The 16,554-nt window shown below is 43.1% G+C and overlaps 1 protein-coding gene across 2 annotated transcripts in view; it reads right to left on the reverse strand.

The window, feature by feature from the left end:
• The window catches only part of HTR2C (5-hydroxytryptamine (serotonin) receptor 2C, G protein-coupled), a 38,283-nt gene that overhangs the window by 2,512 nt on the left and 19,217 nt on the right, over positions 1 to 16,554 (reverse strand). Inside the window, exon 2 of one of the 2 annotated variants that reach the window (XM_009997054.1) lies at positions 10,046 to 10,246. The exons of the other annotated variant lie outside the window; for it this stretch is intronic. Within the exon in view, the coding sequence (XP_009995356.1) occupies positions 10,046 to 10,246 (201 nt within the window). The remainder of the gene's footprint in view (positions 1 to 10,045; positions 10,247 to 16,554) is intronic. 2 annotated transcript variants of the gene reach the window in all.

Genomic DNA, 16,554 nt, shown 5'->3' on the forward strand with positions numbered 1-16,554 from the left:
GTAGCCCACACCCATGGCTGGCTGCTGGCTTGTTCCTCAGAGGGCAAAGGAGAGAAAGAATGAAAGCATTTTTAATAGCTCTAATTCAGATGCCTTGACTTCATGTCCTCCAACGCTGGTTTCCTCTAAGGAATATGTATCTGTACCTCTTCTGGAACTGAAGAATGCTTTGCTGTTTACTCTCTCTTCATGCCAAACTCACTGTATGCCTTCAATTATCTTTCTCCATTTCTTTGCAAATTCCTCTCTGCCCTTTTAAAGAAAGGAAAAAAAAAAAATCCCTGTGTTTCCCACCAGTTAGAGAACAGCAGAATGTCTTTTGTTCTGCCCTTCCCTGCCCCTTGGCCACCCGGCTGTCCATGAGCACTCACTCTCCAGACATATTTGTGGGGCTGGCCATGTCCTTCCTGAGCTCCTGCACCCCAGAAATAACCAATGCTGAGGCCACTGTCATGTCTACATTGCTTTTTGGGGGGGCTGCTGTGAACAGCACAGGTCTTAGAACTAATCCTGTGGGACTCTGAATTTCTAAACAGGAACAGTAACATTTTAAACAGATTAACCAGGTCATTTTTCCCATTCCATCTAAGTGTTTTCCAGGATTCTGGAGAATACATCTGCAACTTGTCATTACCATAAAACTATTTGCCAATATTCTAGTGAAGGAACTTCTTCTGAAAAGTAATTATTCCAAATGCCTTCTGTGGTTACAGCATGTGGTTCCTTAGCCCAAGTGACAGCACCAGGATTCAGTCTTCTTCTCTCTACACTCTCTAATGTTTCTCAGCAGACCCCTTGGCAAGGCAGGTGTCTCCTTTCTGATATGTCAACACTTAGTACCTTCCCTGTGCCAAATCCCTGTGACCACAACAACCTTCATCCCATCAAGCCACTGGCTCTACCATTGCAGACGTCTTTCTATTGTCTTGGCTCCAACTAAGCAGACACTGGGAAAAGGGTGGGAAGTGGACAGAGCAGTCTTTCACAAGGAAGAAATCTGAATTAGATCAATGGCATTACACTGGGATTATATTTACATGGATAATTTTATGCTTTAGAGCCCTCTGTAACACACACCCTTTGAAATAAAACTCCAAAATGAATACAAGTTCATTCATTAATTTAGGGTTATTGATTTAGTCAGGAGAAATGAGATGGGGCTGCAGGATATCTTCATGTTCACACACATAAAGTACATTTGGGAAGAATAACCTAGTTCTGGGATATGATGAATATGCAAATCAAGAACACTGATGGCAGCCTAAAACTCTGCCTGAGCGTGAGATGCCTCAGCACTGATGACAGGGAATGTGGAGGCAGCTGCAGTAATGGAAAAATATCCCTCACCTCTCTCATAAGCAAGTGGGATTTCAAACCGAGAAAGCAAAAACATGACCCAGACCTTTCTTTGCTCTTTCCTCCAATCCAGGAAAATCTCATTGTTAACAACAGTCAGAAGAAAGATGCTCAAGCAGGAGCTGCCATCACACATTCATTCAGCTGCCAGCTAAGCTGCCAGCCCTGCTGAATGGGCAGCATCACCCTCATCTCAAGTGCTTTCTTCTGCTTCCCATTTCTCCTTTGTAATTCATTCTTTAATATAAGATTTATCACTGACCCAGCCCATGACCCAGCCCGACAGGGAACTCAATCTGTTACACAACTCGAGCCACAGAGACCAACTCTTCACCACACCAGCAGAGAGAAGGGAAGTGTGGAAGGTCTCAGACACCCCAGAGGGGCTCCCTTCAGGGAGGATTACTGCTAAATTGCTACTGTCACAATCCTAAGTGCACAAATACCTGCTTGCATACACACCCTGGCCCTGATCTCAAGGATCATCTGGTCCAACCTTTCTAGGCAATATCAAACTTTGCTCTTCAAAGCAAACTTGGTCTTCCTGCTCAATGCTTGAGCTGTGCCTATGGCAGCTGGTTTTGTTCCAGTAAGAGGAGACCACCAGTGACCACCAGCCAGCAAGCCATGAACCAGGTCCCTGCTAGACTCAACCCTGGGAGCTCTGTGCACCCTTCTGCCAGGCAGCAGCTGGAGCAGGACATCCCTTTTCACCACAGCAGTTCACAAGGGAGATGATGAATGTTTTTTTTCTTTTTCTTCCCTCCTTCAGTTTCTGTCTGACAGACCAGCAGAAAGCAAGGCACAAAGATCCTCCAGATTAGAAATCCAATTACAGCTGTTGTCCTAAATGCTTCTTGTCAGCTTTAAAGATGCTCTTAAGCCAGCAGAGTGGTTCACCAAAGGGGCTGAGATGATGCTGTGGACACAGAGTAATAGATGCTCTTCACAGATTCTCAATTAATAAAACAAAACCCAAATGACTACAAATAAGCTTTTGTAAAACATTTACTAGCTTGCTCCAGAGACAAAGCCAGCTCAAAAGTCCAAACTGACATTCACAGAATTTAGACTTAAATTAAAAACAATAATGCTTTTGTGTTTAATATCTTGTTTTCTTCTCTGAAAGCCCATGAGACTGTTAGAGATTACTGGAAAGATGGAGTCCTTGATGGTTATTTTCACTAAGAAAGGAAGTGATTTCCATTCTTTCTCACAACATTCTTATACAAGAAGGTATTTCATTTCCTCCAGGGACAACAACCTCATTATGAACAAGAGGCCAGTATATGGGTTTAATCAGTATTTCCATGTGTGGAATTCTCAGGGATGAAGACATTTTGTTGCAGGTACATGAGCATGGGAATGCCAGAGATCACCTCTCCTGGTGTCAGCACTTAATTCAAAGCCCACTGTGTGGTCCATGGCAAGGGCTCTGCTGATGCAGATGGGCTTTGGACCTCACCACCACCCTCCTGGCATTTAAACACAATTAAAAATAAAAAAGAAAGGCAGAGAGTAAAAGCTGTTTGCCAAACAAGCCTGAGGCTGCCACAAAAGCAGTGAACACTGCAAAACCAAGGACACTGCTGCACATGCCAAACACAACTTGTTTAAATCCATATCTTTAACCTCCTATTTATTATTACACAAAACAAATGTGGGTCACAACTTCAAGAGACATCCACATAAACGTTAGCAGCTGCTGTAACTCTGCACTGGCACTAAAGCCTGTGTTCTCAACAACATATATTTAAGCTGAACAACTACTATCTCTCATCTGTCTCTTAGAAGAAATAGGAACTGACTCCTCTAATCCTCTCAGAAAAGGTGCACTGGCATTAAAGCCTGTGTTCTCAACAACATATATTTATTTAAGCTGAACAACTACTATCTCTCAGCTGTCTCTTAGAAGAAACAGGAACTGACTCCTCTAATCCTCTCAGAAAAGGGAAAACTAAACCACATCTGTTTAGCTTCTTAAGAGAGGTATTTTGCAAAGTGCATGCACATTGCTCTAATAATAACTAATAGACAGTGAAAAGTAAAGCCCAACAGACAGTAGCCTCCTGACTTGCATTGTGAAAGAAAAGACACTGGTTTCAGAAAGCAAAGCTCTTCAGAGGTAAATTGAAGAACGTGGGCTTTTGAAGTGTTCAAAACCACAAAAATTCCATATATTACTCATATGTCAGCAGCCTAATTGCAGTGCATTTCATGTGCTAATATAGCAACAATGCACCTTTAGGGCTGGATTAGGTCTAGTTTTATCTAACTGTTCTAATAAAATGACAGTGCCAGGCTTGTATTGGTTTAAAGTCAAAGATAAAAGGGGCTTGAACTTTGAAGGATCTCCCTGCCCTCAAGGAGCACAACTGCAATCAGAGGAATGTAATTACTGACTGTGCCTGAACAAGCTGCTGACCTTTACTTAAACCTTGCAAGAGCACTGAGCAACCTGAGCCCAGATGGAAACCCAGCAAAGGCCAGTAAAAGACAGAAGAAATACATTTTTTTTTTTTTTTTCCCCACCTGCCCTTCTGTTTTGCTAAATTACTTCTCCTGGTTTGCTCAGCCACGTTTCCAATGGTACTTTTGAACAGAGGGGGATGCTCGTGCTCCTGCTCACAGCAGATCTGCTATCAGGGCTGGGCTCCCCCAAGAAATCAAACACTGAGGCCTGACATGTCCAAAGGTTTGTTTGCTAACCAGGGCCTGAAGCCTGCAAAGAAATTCCTGGATGTGTGCTCCTATTCCAAAGCACAGTCTCTCAGGAGCAGGTCCTGCTCAGCAGCAGGAACCTCAAACAGGGGACACTGGCATCTCCCCTGCCTCCTGTGGGGGGATGGCAAATCTATCTTCTGGGCAAAACATTTCACAGACTAACACCACCTGCTTCTGCTCCAGGCAAAACATTTATTTCACTGACATCTGATGACAAAATCAAACCAATCCAGGCACCCATGCCTGAAATCTCAAGGTATTTTCCTTGCTACAATCTCACCTTGTTATCAAGTGCCATGATCTTCCTCACCCTGGTATCTCTTGCTGGTGTGCTAGGGAGATCAATGCCCCTCTTGGGAATCACTGTACAAACACTCAGGCAGAAGAAAGTCTTCAGAGAAAACAACCCTCTAGTCAATTCAAAGGAATGGGGAACAGAGGCAGATGAAGCCTTAGTATTATGCTCTAGGCCGTAAAGCAAGGGTTTCTGTCAGCCACAACCAGAAGACAGGCCTGGAAAAGGTTTATGATCACAAACCTGCTCTACATCTCCACCAGAAGCCAGCAGTGGCTTGGCTGGTGAAGCTAAAGCCACCTCTGTGCTCCCTGGAGGATGACAAAGACTGCCAGGATTGCCACCACTGCAGCATCTCTGCCTACAGAAACCATCAGCCACAACCCTTATAGTCATGAGAGGAGAATTTCAGTCAACCATACACTGTCCAACACTTCATGTCAACCATACACTGTCCAACACTTTATGTCAAATCTGGAGATAAAATGATGTTACCCTCTCTCAGGCTTTACTAACATTTTTACTCACAGCCAGGAATTAATACACTGACCCATGAGGAGAAGGGTTCCTGTCTAACCTTTGCTTTGCTGGCAAGAGTTGTCTTAACACTCTCTTCTTGTCTCCAAGGGATGAGCCACAATAAGACCCAGCCTGCTTGATAGAAAAGATTTGAACAAAATTCTGGTAACACATTTTGACCTTCCATGTGTGGTCTTCTCCATTAACAGTGTTTTTGCCATTTTCTTCCATGAAACACGTCCAAAGGTCTGTTTGCTAACCAGGGCCTGAAGCCTGCAAAGAAATTCCTGGATGTGTGCTCCTATCCCAAAGCACAGTCACTCAGGAGCAGGTTCTGCCCAGCATGGAACTGAGGGTGCTCAGAAGCAAGAGCATCTCTTCAGTGAGCATCCCTTGGGAACAAACAAATGCCTTGCTGAGAAAATCACTGATCCCAGAAACACACCTTGAGGCAGAAACCCTCAACGTGCTCTAAACCAAGACCCAAGGGAGGCTACATGAATTACTCCAGTCCCCCTCTACCTCCATGCACAGCCTGCTCTTGGCCTGTGAGGAGAGTAGAATCCCTTTTAATATCAATGGTATCACTCCAAGCACGTTCCTCAAACCGGGATTTTCCCCAGTGAGATGGGGAAAGGCTTAACTGGCACCTGGAAGCTCTTTATGGACATCAGTAGGACAGCTTATGTGCTTAGGGCTACTCAGCCTGTGGGAGAGAGGAACACTCAGGGCAGAAGCAAAAAGCTGTTAGACATAAGTTCACTTAATCTGAGCTGAGCATTTACTGATCCTTGCAACAAACATCTTCCATATTTCTATCATCAGATCTCAATAAAATCATGAAGTATCACGTAAGTCAAATGGGGATGTAAAATTCCTTTTTAAAGCTGACTGGTTGATTATATATACAAACCCCAGATATCTACCTGGAATCAAAATCATAATATCATTAGTGAGTCAGAGAGGGGATGAAAGGCAAAAAGTCCAATTTTAACACAACACATATCATGGTATTACCACAATTCAACAGCACACTTCCCTTTTTTTGTTATGTATTCTGTTTTCAAACAAACAAACAAAAGATGTGGGTCTGCTTGTGGCACCAATGTTAAGAGCAGAATTGAGATATCTTAGTCACTTGACAAGTAAATTGGATCACACTGGTACTGTGGATGTAAAACTGAGCTGGGAAATTGGTAGCACGTGTAATTTTGGCATCCTCTAGTAAGTGACTGTGCTGGTTTGGCTGGGGTAGAGTTAATTTTCTTCACAATAGCTGCTATGGGGTATGTTTTGGATTTGTGCTGGAAGCAGTGTTGGTAACACTGGGGTGTTTCAGCTATTGCTGAGCAGGGCTCACATAGCCAAGGCCTTTCCTTCTCCTCAGCCCACCAGCGAGTGGGCTGGGGGTGCACAAGATGTTGGGAGGAGACATGGGACATGGGCCCAGCTGGGACTAAACCACAACAATGACCAAACCCTGAACTTTCTGGGAAGCAGAGGAAAACCTCTCTTGTGCTAGCAAGCACAGAGCTGGGCCACAAGGAGCTTCAGAATGATGATGTTTTACTTATTTTCATATCCAAAGCAATATGTGTGCACCCTCTGACATCACTGAAGTTTTTCATTCACATTTCCAAAGTAATATTTTTTTTTTATATGAATATTACCCAGTCAACTCTTTGTCCTGTGCTTTAGGCTGTGCATTTAGAGTTTGACTAGCTCCTCATCTGCCCTGCTGAGAGCTGCATGGAGATGTCTCTGTGGCCCAAGACCACTTTCTTCAGACCAGGATGGATGCAATGAGACCAGTGAGCTGGTTAAGTCCACATCTTACTACTGAAAACCTCTGCACTTGCAACGAAGCAAAGTCTGAAGTCTTCAAACATCATCAAGATTCTGCCAGCAAGTCCATATCTACAATTCATTCTTATTTTCAAATCTGTAGATATTTCTATTTGCAGCCCCAGCACAGCACTATCTAGCACAAAAATTATTTTTACAAGCCCAGCACTTCACAGCACCCCCTTTTTCTCTAACTGAACACAAAAAGTCTTGCTCAGGTTACATTTGCTAAAACACAGGACAACTGGCTGTGCTGTACTTTAATCTGGAACAAAGAGGGTTTTGGAAAAGACCCATTCATAAAGCAATTGTCAGCAGACAGGAGGACTCTGTTATGTTCCCCTGCTTGCAAACCTAATCATAGGTTTAGGCTTGTGCACCCTGCCAAATTCATAGCTCATTGAGCAAAGAACCTCCATTATATATTTTGCTGTCAGCATTAACATTTCAGAAAAATTGGATGCAAAGGCTACTAAATTAAGATAAATTACATGCTTTTTACTTCCTATTTTAAATTCTGATTCAGGAACGGAATTCAGGATTCTTTACATGGGATGCATTTAGGTTTCTTCAGTCCAATTGAAGCAGAACTGCTAACTGACCAGTCTGCACTGAAGTGCTGCTTTGAATTTAATACTTAATCACGTACAGAAATGCACAAACTCTTTTTTTGATACTTAATACTGAAAGGAGGGTTAATTTACTTAACCTAGTTCATCCTTTCAAAAAATTGTATGGGATTTCATCAGGCCTTTCCAAGTGACAAGTAGATAAGAGCCAGAAGAGAGCAACAACACACTTTGGGTGAGTTCTCTTTCATTCCTTGAACAGTTCATTCCTGTCCCTGTCATATTTCTAAATTAATTTATGAAGTAAAAATAGTTATGCTAAAATAAGCTAGATACACACCAAAAGTACATTTCTCTCTCCATTTAATACAACCTTCTGGAGAAAGCCAGAAGAAATGGGTAAGCCCTGTCACATGCACTGAGGAGGGCAGAAATCCAACAGCATTTCAGTACCCTGAACAGACTCTCTGGGGAGTAGCAATTCTGCCTGCATCTTTGAAAAATAAAAAAGGGATGCAAGCAGAGACTCCCCTGGACCAGCTGCATCTGCATCAAAGAGAATGAACAAAACCTAAGCAAAGGCCAGACATGCTGCACACCCTCTCAGCTATGATCCCAGCAAAGGAGGGGACACAGGTACAGCTAGAAGGGAGTGCTGCTCAGGGCAGTCCTCCAAAGCATTATGCACTAAAGACATCCCACTGAGCAACTGCTCACAGCTTCTTCCTAAAGGCTCCTGGATGCTGGGGAATGGATGTAACACCCATTGCCTCACTGCAGGTTGATGAGCCATGTGCCTGCAAAGGAGAAGTGCCATTCCCTCTCCTTTCCGAGCAATTTCTTTCAGTGTTATTTCACTTCCTTCACATTATCATTGCAGACCTATTAAACACCACCCAGGAAAGATGGGTAGCAGTGAGGTGTTTGCACTCTACAGCGAGTGCAAAGTCACCTTCCCTATTCTGGCCCAGCTACTTTTGTCCTTGGGGGACAAAAGAGCCCATAACATTCCTCTTTTCTATCATCCTGAGCCCATTCCATTGTCCTGAGCCCATTCCCTACCCTGTAACTCCAAGAAGAGGTAGGCTTATGGCTGTCCTTATGTCTATTTGGTTAGGCCCCAGATCTGCTTACTAGTCTGCTTACTGAGTGAACCATGTCTGAAGCACTTGTTGCCTTAGCTGATTCCTTGGACCCAAAGCTGTCCAAACCACAGCTTAGCTCTCCAGGCAGCCACGTCCAGTACCAGCCAACATTTCTAAGGATATGTCTGCAATGTGCAAGGCAGCACAGGCATAAACCTACCAGTTAGCTTCAGAAATATAAGAAATACATTCTTATTTCCCAGGTTTTGCAATGTGCTCTTATTGCTGCTGACATATTTGTACAACTCTGCTCAGGGGTCGGGGGGACATCAGCTGCTCCCTCTGAACTGCCTGTGCAAACCAAGACCAAGCACCCTGCACATCAAGTTGTTCACATGACTCCTTATGCAATGAATTCAGCAGCTTTCTTTCCTATGCCAAACAGGCAGCACAGAGAGTTTAAAAGAATAATTTAAAAATATATATTAAATGAATTGATTAAACCAAATGCAATTTCAGGGCGGATCGTGTTACCTAGAGGAAGCGCAGCAGGCCCTGTGGCACCTGAAAATGTGTTTCTAGCAGATACTCTTATATTCATGAGGAGAGAAGGTGTATTTCCTCTGGATTTATTGTTGCCTTTTTCTGTGACAAGCTTCCTCAGAAGTGGCCACTGCAACACCCAAACATCCAGTATCACATTTTACTTCCAAAGTAGAGGAAACCCCAGAGAAGTTCAAGCACACGCAACGTGCTCTTCCTTGCACTACAGTGCTGAAAGGGACAACTGCTTTATAAAAGAAAAGTTCGGTGTTAAATTTGTGGAAGACTATATTCTATTCAAGAAAAAAAACTGCAATGCAGCAGAGGGAAGTGGTCACACATATCTCTGACCCTGCCCCAAATGTCTCATTTGTAAATCACACTGAAAGAATTCTCCCCCCCAAAATGTTTTTCTTTGCATAATTCCTGATATTACAGAGTCATCTTGCTATAATTCTTCCTTGTTTTACTGCTGCTTTATTGATCACTTTTTATCAAAGTGATACAAAAGTGTCTTCTTTTATGTCTACTCCTCATTTACTTTGGCTACAAACTTAGTAGCTAAGTACTAGCAGCAATCCAACTGTGGCGGAGCATAATGGGGGCTATAAAGCTTGCTCAAGAGCAGTAAATACCTCGCTGTTAGGCTGCCTTCAGTTCTTACTGCTCAGCTTCCACTGCAACCAGAATTTGAGCAAGTTCAGCTGCAGTGACTGCAGTGCAGACGTGTCCTTTGTACCTCCCTGCCTTTTCCTTCCAGCGTCTTCACTTGGGCTATTTCCTGCTTTGTTTACGCAACAGTTTTACAGTCCCATTTGTCCATGTTACAGTCGTTATTGGCATATTGATATGTTCAGAGAAGCAGTTGCAAGTGGTGATATTCTGAAAAATTACTCCTCCTTTTTGGTCCCTGGCCAACTGCAATGGAAGTTTCTGTTTCCCAGAAATCATTGATCACCTTCAGGCAGGCAGGCCAGGTACGTTCATTGGAGTGTCCTCTTCAAAGAACGAAAGCACGAACTAAATAAATAACCAAAACCCTAAATGAAAATTGGAGTAACACTATCATTCATTAAGAGACAGTTAAGATTGTGAGCCACGTTGCTTACCTATGGATATGGTCCAAACTGCAGCAATTTTCATAATGGCCTTGGTGCGGGAATTGAAGCGGCTGTGCTCAATGGGATTGCGTATTGCTACGTACCGATCAAGAGAGATGGCACAGAGGTGCATAATAGATGCAGTTGAAAAGAGCACATCTAGGGAAATCCATATGGGGCACAACTGTTTAGGCAAAGGCCAAGCATAATCTGAAACATAGAGAGAAAAGAAATGAAAGGAAAAAAAAAAAAAAAAAAGGGAGGGGGGGGAGAGAAGAAGAAGAAGAAGAAGAAAAAGAAACAAAAAAGGAAAGGAAATAATTTGGGAAGCCAGGCTGTCATTTCTGAGGAGCTGTTGGGATATTTGACATCTTGGATAGCAGGGAGGGGCATGTGCATGAGAAGCAGATAAAGAAACCTCTTGTGTGGCCTCTCTCCAGGCAGTCCCTGGCTCCAAACATCCCACAAACTCACAGCCAGCTCCCACAACTCTGTTTTCCACGACCAAAGGCAAAAGAACATGAATTGGGCAGTGCATCCACGTGACCATTCTAGCTCTGATTGTCTCTTAACCATACCCCAGATCTTCACGAAATCAAACATTACATTAATTTACAACTGTCCAAACACATTCTTTATACGGATTGCATGGCACTATGTGGCATCAACTTCACTCATATCCTTTACAAAGCTCTCTGGGTATGTACTTCTCAGTTTCCACCTGCTGAGGAGAAAGGCAGCAGACAGCTTTTCTACACAGTCTAACAACCAGCTCAGTGACACTACTTCACCTACATATTCTCCCCAGGCACTGTGCCTTAATAACAGAGGAATCCTTGCCTCCTCACAGAGCAACTGGGATTGAGTGGCTGAAATCTGGAGACTGCTTTGAAGGTAGAGAGAGCTGCATATTATTCTGTACAGAAACAAGCAAGCCAGCAAACCCAAGAGACCAGACAGTGACATATGACAGCAGCTGTCACACATCTAATGTGGGTACCTGCATTTATTAGTCATTTTACTCAAGTGCTGGGTACAGCTTGAGAATAAAAGTGACCCAGAGAGATCCTGAAGGGGCACTGGTATTTAAATTAAAGCTCAGAGAAAATGGATTTGTGAATGATACTCCCATGCTAATGCCCAGGATGGATTGTGTGAGATCAATAACATGTCCTGTCAGGTTCTGGGCTTCTAACAGACTTATCAAAACAAATCAACAGTTATCTGTAGCAGCTGAAAACATGAGACTTCATAATAGCTGAATAATGAGATATTCTTGTCTCTTCATTCAGAACATGGATATCTAAAGCAATTTTGACATTTACCCAAAGGATCAGAAACATGGCTCTGCAGAATCAATGCTGTACTAAGGATGATGCAGCTCCATCCTACTGATCTCTAATGGAAAGGGAGAAATGATAGTCTCTGAAAGCACTTGGAGACTAATTACCCTGCCAAGAGAGACACAGGATACCTTACATGCAGAAACCCAAGATGAACTGAGCCAGAGCAAATTATTACAAATAGTCCCAGTGAAGCCCAGGAACCCTTCACAAAGAGCACCACAGAACAAGATGAACACATTAGCTCCTTTTACCAGTGGGAAACTCACAGAAGGAGTGCCAAGTAACACACATCAAGACCTCAGCTCTGAGAAGATAAACCATGTATTTCAGCAAGTCTGCAGCACCCCTACTAGATGGACTGTAAGCAGACTGAAATCCAAAGCAGTAAGCACTTGGGAGGTCCTTATCAAAGGGAACTAAGTTAAGCACTGTGTGGCTGGAACATCTGTACTTCAAAAGATACCTCTGCTGGACAAATGAATTGAACGTGGTTAAATTGTGACTCAACCTCTTTCTGCAGCTATGATCAGTTTCTGCACCTCCTGCTCTCAGTCACACTTTGCAATAGCTCTGGACATCATTGCCATCAACCTGCAGCTGAGCTCAGAGCTCCAGCTAAGCACACCTCTGATTGCCAGGGCCTTAATGATGCCTCAGTGAATACTCCAGGGAAGAACAAGTCTGATCTCCAACTGGAACTCACACTCCCTGTACAGCCCCAGACTTTTGCTGCCAGCCCAAGATAAAACACATCCAGTCAGGCTTCATCCCTCCCAGCTTGTCCCTGTGAATTGCTAGAGCCAGCTCTCTGATCCAGGCTGAGATGAGCTACGAGGGCAAGACCTGGAGAAAAGCACCAGTGACTGTGCCCGGATGGAGGAACCATCCTGTGAACATACATGGGGCAATGGTGACTGTGCAGCAGGCTCTGCACTGAGGGATGGTGACAGGCAGATGGCCAGGGAACCTCTGGTGCCTCCGGGAAGGGACGCCAGGCATCCAGGCTCCCTGTGCGTGGGAGAATCTCCAGCCTGATCTATGCAGTGGGTACAATCTGATTCTTGACATTTCCTAGACCTCGAAGAGGTTTCTACAGCAACCACCTTTTCAGCATTATTTAATGATGAAGGGTGTCTCTTACTTCTTCCTCTAAGTGACCCTAACACCTCCCGTGACTGATTCCCCCTGGAACAACTTCTGCTATCGATGTGAACGAGGTGACAGCATCACAAGCAGAACACCAGCAGAAGTAAAAGCAACAGTGAAGGTTCATGCCCATGGTGTGAGGTTGGTAGGTGTTGCCTGCTGTCAGCCCTGGCAGGGCAGGAACCACAGCCCCCAGCAGCTCCAAGTAACACTGCCAGAGTTACAGCCCAGGCAAATCATCAGGATGTCTTTAAAGATAAAGGGGATATGAGAGCCCTCCTAATGACTAATTCCTTTAGTCTGCACTGTTCCAAGGCACTCTGTTATGCTTCTAGCTGAAAAGGTAGTTATATAAGGAGACATTTTACTTTATCAGGAAGTTTCCCAAAATGATCTGCAATAATAAAATGTCACCCTGGAAATTTACATTTGTAGAATGGCAGCTTGTAATGCATGACTATACCTTGATAGGGAGGGCATCATATGTATCTCATCTCAAAATGTAATTACTTTTAAGTCAGGATGGTATGTGTGCATTTGACAAACACCTACACAGCCTGCAAGGCCAGCAATTTGTACAAAAAGAAAGTTTATTCTAATTTTGTTTTGAATAAATGTACGAAGCATAGGAAATGTGGCCTGTGATTGTGCCAAGATGGAAACAAGGATTGAAAAAGTGATTCTGTTAATGATGTTTTACATTTAAAACAATCTTGCCCTCAGAAATACTAGATCTGCAGAATGTAACCTTTCTGTAATTTTTTTTCTATTTTTCTCTCATTTCATCCTCAAAGACCAGCAATTTCAATGTATTTAAAAATGCAGATGACTGAGTGAAATAAGCAGTTGGACTTGAGCTTTTCCAAGGTTTAGGAACTCCATTTCCAATGGAAAGCATGCATCTCAGCCCAAACTCCAGAAAGAATGAAACAGCACTAAACACCTGGCTAAGCAAAAAAACCCCAAATTCTTTGTGAGAAACACTGATTTTTGTACCTTGAATTAATCTCTGCCCTTAAAATCAGTCATAAATTTAATGCACTGGCTGGCAGACCTGAGAGGAGAGTGCTGAAGGGAATTAGATGAATCCAGCAGGTTCAAACAAAAGGCTACAGTATTTCTTTACCCAGTGTGTAGTCAAACCACAGATTTTTTTTTGCCTGAAGACATTTTGTGGATGTTAGAAGTTGGCACTGGACAAATTCATAGAGAAAAGCATACAGAAATTATATTACTTTTAGATCAGTGTAAGCTTCTGGCTCTGATCAGGATAAAAACACTGTGTATGAAATGCTGGAAGGAAACCTCTGCAGGATGCCTGTAGAGGTGGCTTTAGCCCCCAACACTGAAGAGCATCTCGTGGAATCTGAGATGCTGTTGCTCTTCATGGGAAACATGGGCCATACACTCCTACTTAACCAGGAGGAATGGTCCATAGGTGGGATTTCATCACCCGTGCTGGGATGCAAAATCAAGCCACAGTTCCTGGCTGTCACTGAACAGCTGAGATGGGCACAAACTGTTGGCAGCAAAATGTGGAACCTCAAAAGCACTTTGGCAAAGTCACAGCCCACCTCTGTGTGCAGCTCATTTGCTGTCGGGTGAAAGCTCCCTTCAATTTTTTGTGCTTTCCATCAAGCAAGATGGCAACAATAAAATTTAATCACTTTGGTCAGAGGTTTTATGCATCTGGGTAAAAAGTGTTGGATAACATTGTTATTCTGGTCATTGTGCTGTTCACTGCATGAGAGTCAAAATTACCAGCCCCTGCAGCAGGAGGTGACTGAATAATCGAAAACAGAGCAAATGGAAGCAAAAATAATTATGCTGAATGGTAAACCAGAATGACTCCAGATTGCAGGAGACTGGCTGAACTTAAAAAAAATAATAAAATAAAAAAAGGAGGTGTTAGAACCTGCAGCTGAAAAGAAACTGTGGGACTGCAGAATAGACAGAGGCTGGTTAAAAAACCTCTTCCTTCTCCCCAAAGCCTCCAACAAAATCTCATGAGCTTTACCCAGCTTTTTGTGCTCAACTGGAGGGGACAGGAGTTGTGTGTGGATGTACAGACAAACGTGCCCCATGCTACAAATGGGCAGGCTCATGGGCTGTATTTGCAGTTTTAAAAATGACTGTTGCTTGTACATGTTGAGTACTTCTACAGGCAATCTGCCCTGGGGAACCTCCTGGGAATATGCAGTGTAACACTCAGGACAAACCTGGAATAACAGCAGCAAAATGCCTGCTTACACCACAATAGTTATGTAAAATTCATCCCTGTCCTTTCAAGACATTTTTCATGACAAACTCACAGTAACCTGCAGAAATAAGTTCTTTTCCAATCATGAAAAAGGCTTCAGAGCACATTTGTTTGGGTTAGCCAGTGCTTTCTATCTATAGGGTTGCATAAAAGGGTAAAAGCAATCCTTCAAAATCACACAGGAAGAATAAGGGTAAATTTGGCTTTTAGGCTCATTATGACATTTTTATACACACACACATATATAATTTATATATGCATTTGCATACATGTAGAAAAAAAACAGAGCTAAGAGGTACACAAGAAGACCTAGAGATGCTCATCTGTCCAAATACATTCTCTTTTAATGTTCATTGGCTTAGCCAAAGCCTATAATATATGTAATATTTCTCCTTTGGGGCTTCGGATATTTACTGTGCTTATATTTTTACTACTACTGGGCCCTGAACACATTGAACTAAAATGGTAGGAAAGAAATGTATCTGAAAGAAGCTGAATCCCAGTGCAAAGCTCAATTTCCCAGCAGTTAACTTGGCAACACAGCACGTGCTTGAAGCACCTCTTGATCACTCATTTACTGCTCTGTGAGGTGCTCTGGCTCTCAGAAGGGTCAGTGGCAGAAATCCAGGAGATGCTTCACCTAATTCCCTGAGGAATGAGGATACAGCTTTTCAAAATGAGAAGAAGAGTGCAGTACTCAAGAAAGGTGTCCACTCAGGTTTCCTTGCTGCAACTCAGAGCAGCATGCAGAGGATGGGAAACAGCAACCCAGAAGATACACCCCAAAGCCAACACTTTCTAACAGATTTTGTAGCTTTTCAAAATTCTTTCACACTTTCCAGAGAACTCCACTGTTGTGGGCTGCAGAAAAAAGCCTACCCTTGCCTTCTGCTAAGTCTTTTTAACCCCATTGCACCATTAACTGAATACTACTGAAGCATTTTATACTAACCAGACTTTCCAGTATAAACTTTCAAGTTCCATAGTTGCCACAGGCTTTACAAAAATAGAAAGCAATTACATACAGCTTTAACATTACTGTATTGCATTATTCCCCAGGGCATGAAAGAATTTAAATTATTCTCTTCTTTCCCTCTTATCTAGGAAGTAAAGTGTGTGTTGGCCTGCAGTACCACATCAGTGAGGGTAAAGCCATGTATCCCTTTTTCTGCTAACTTCCTTCCTTCAGATTTACACAGGAAAATGACTCAGAGACACTGGCATCACCCTGAGAGTTTCTAATATTACTAAAGTTCAGACTGTGGACTAAATATGGACAAAGTTTAGCCTAGGACTGGCTCTGGGGCTTGTGAGAGGACACAAAACCAGGAAGAGGGAATTTTCTTTTAGGTCTCTGGTTTGATGCCAGCATAACTCAGTGGCAATTCAGATGTCTGTGCCATCCTGACAGCTGTCTGGAAGCCCACCTGGGATTATTCCTTGGGCTCCCTCCTGGAAATGAAGCTGAAGAAACTGGCCTCCAAATCCAAAGAAAATGTCTGATATGAGGAAAAAAACCCCAAAAACCATAGGATTTCCTTCATTTGATGCAAAGGGTTCCATATTCAGAGACCACAGGTCTGTCATCTCTAACTAGCCAATGATCTTACTAAATATTGCAGGAACATGGCCAATTTATTGAGAAGTGACATACTTGCTATAAACCAACTTCTGCAAATCACTAGCATTGATTTTGAGCAGGCAGGTGCAGGGGGTTTCAGGAGCTTTGTCAGTCTGCTACACCTTGCATGCCCAGACAGGATTAT

Source organism: Chaetura pelagica, unplaced genomic scaffold (assembly GCF_000747805.2).
Source record: "Chaetura pelagica isolate M959 unplaced genomic scaffold, ChaPel_1.0 scaffold344, whole genome shotgun sequence".
Taxonomy (NCBI): Eukaryota; Metazoa; Chordata; class Aves; order Apodiformes; family Apodidae; genus Chaetura; species Chaetura pelagica.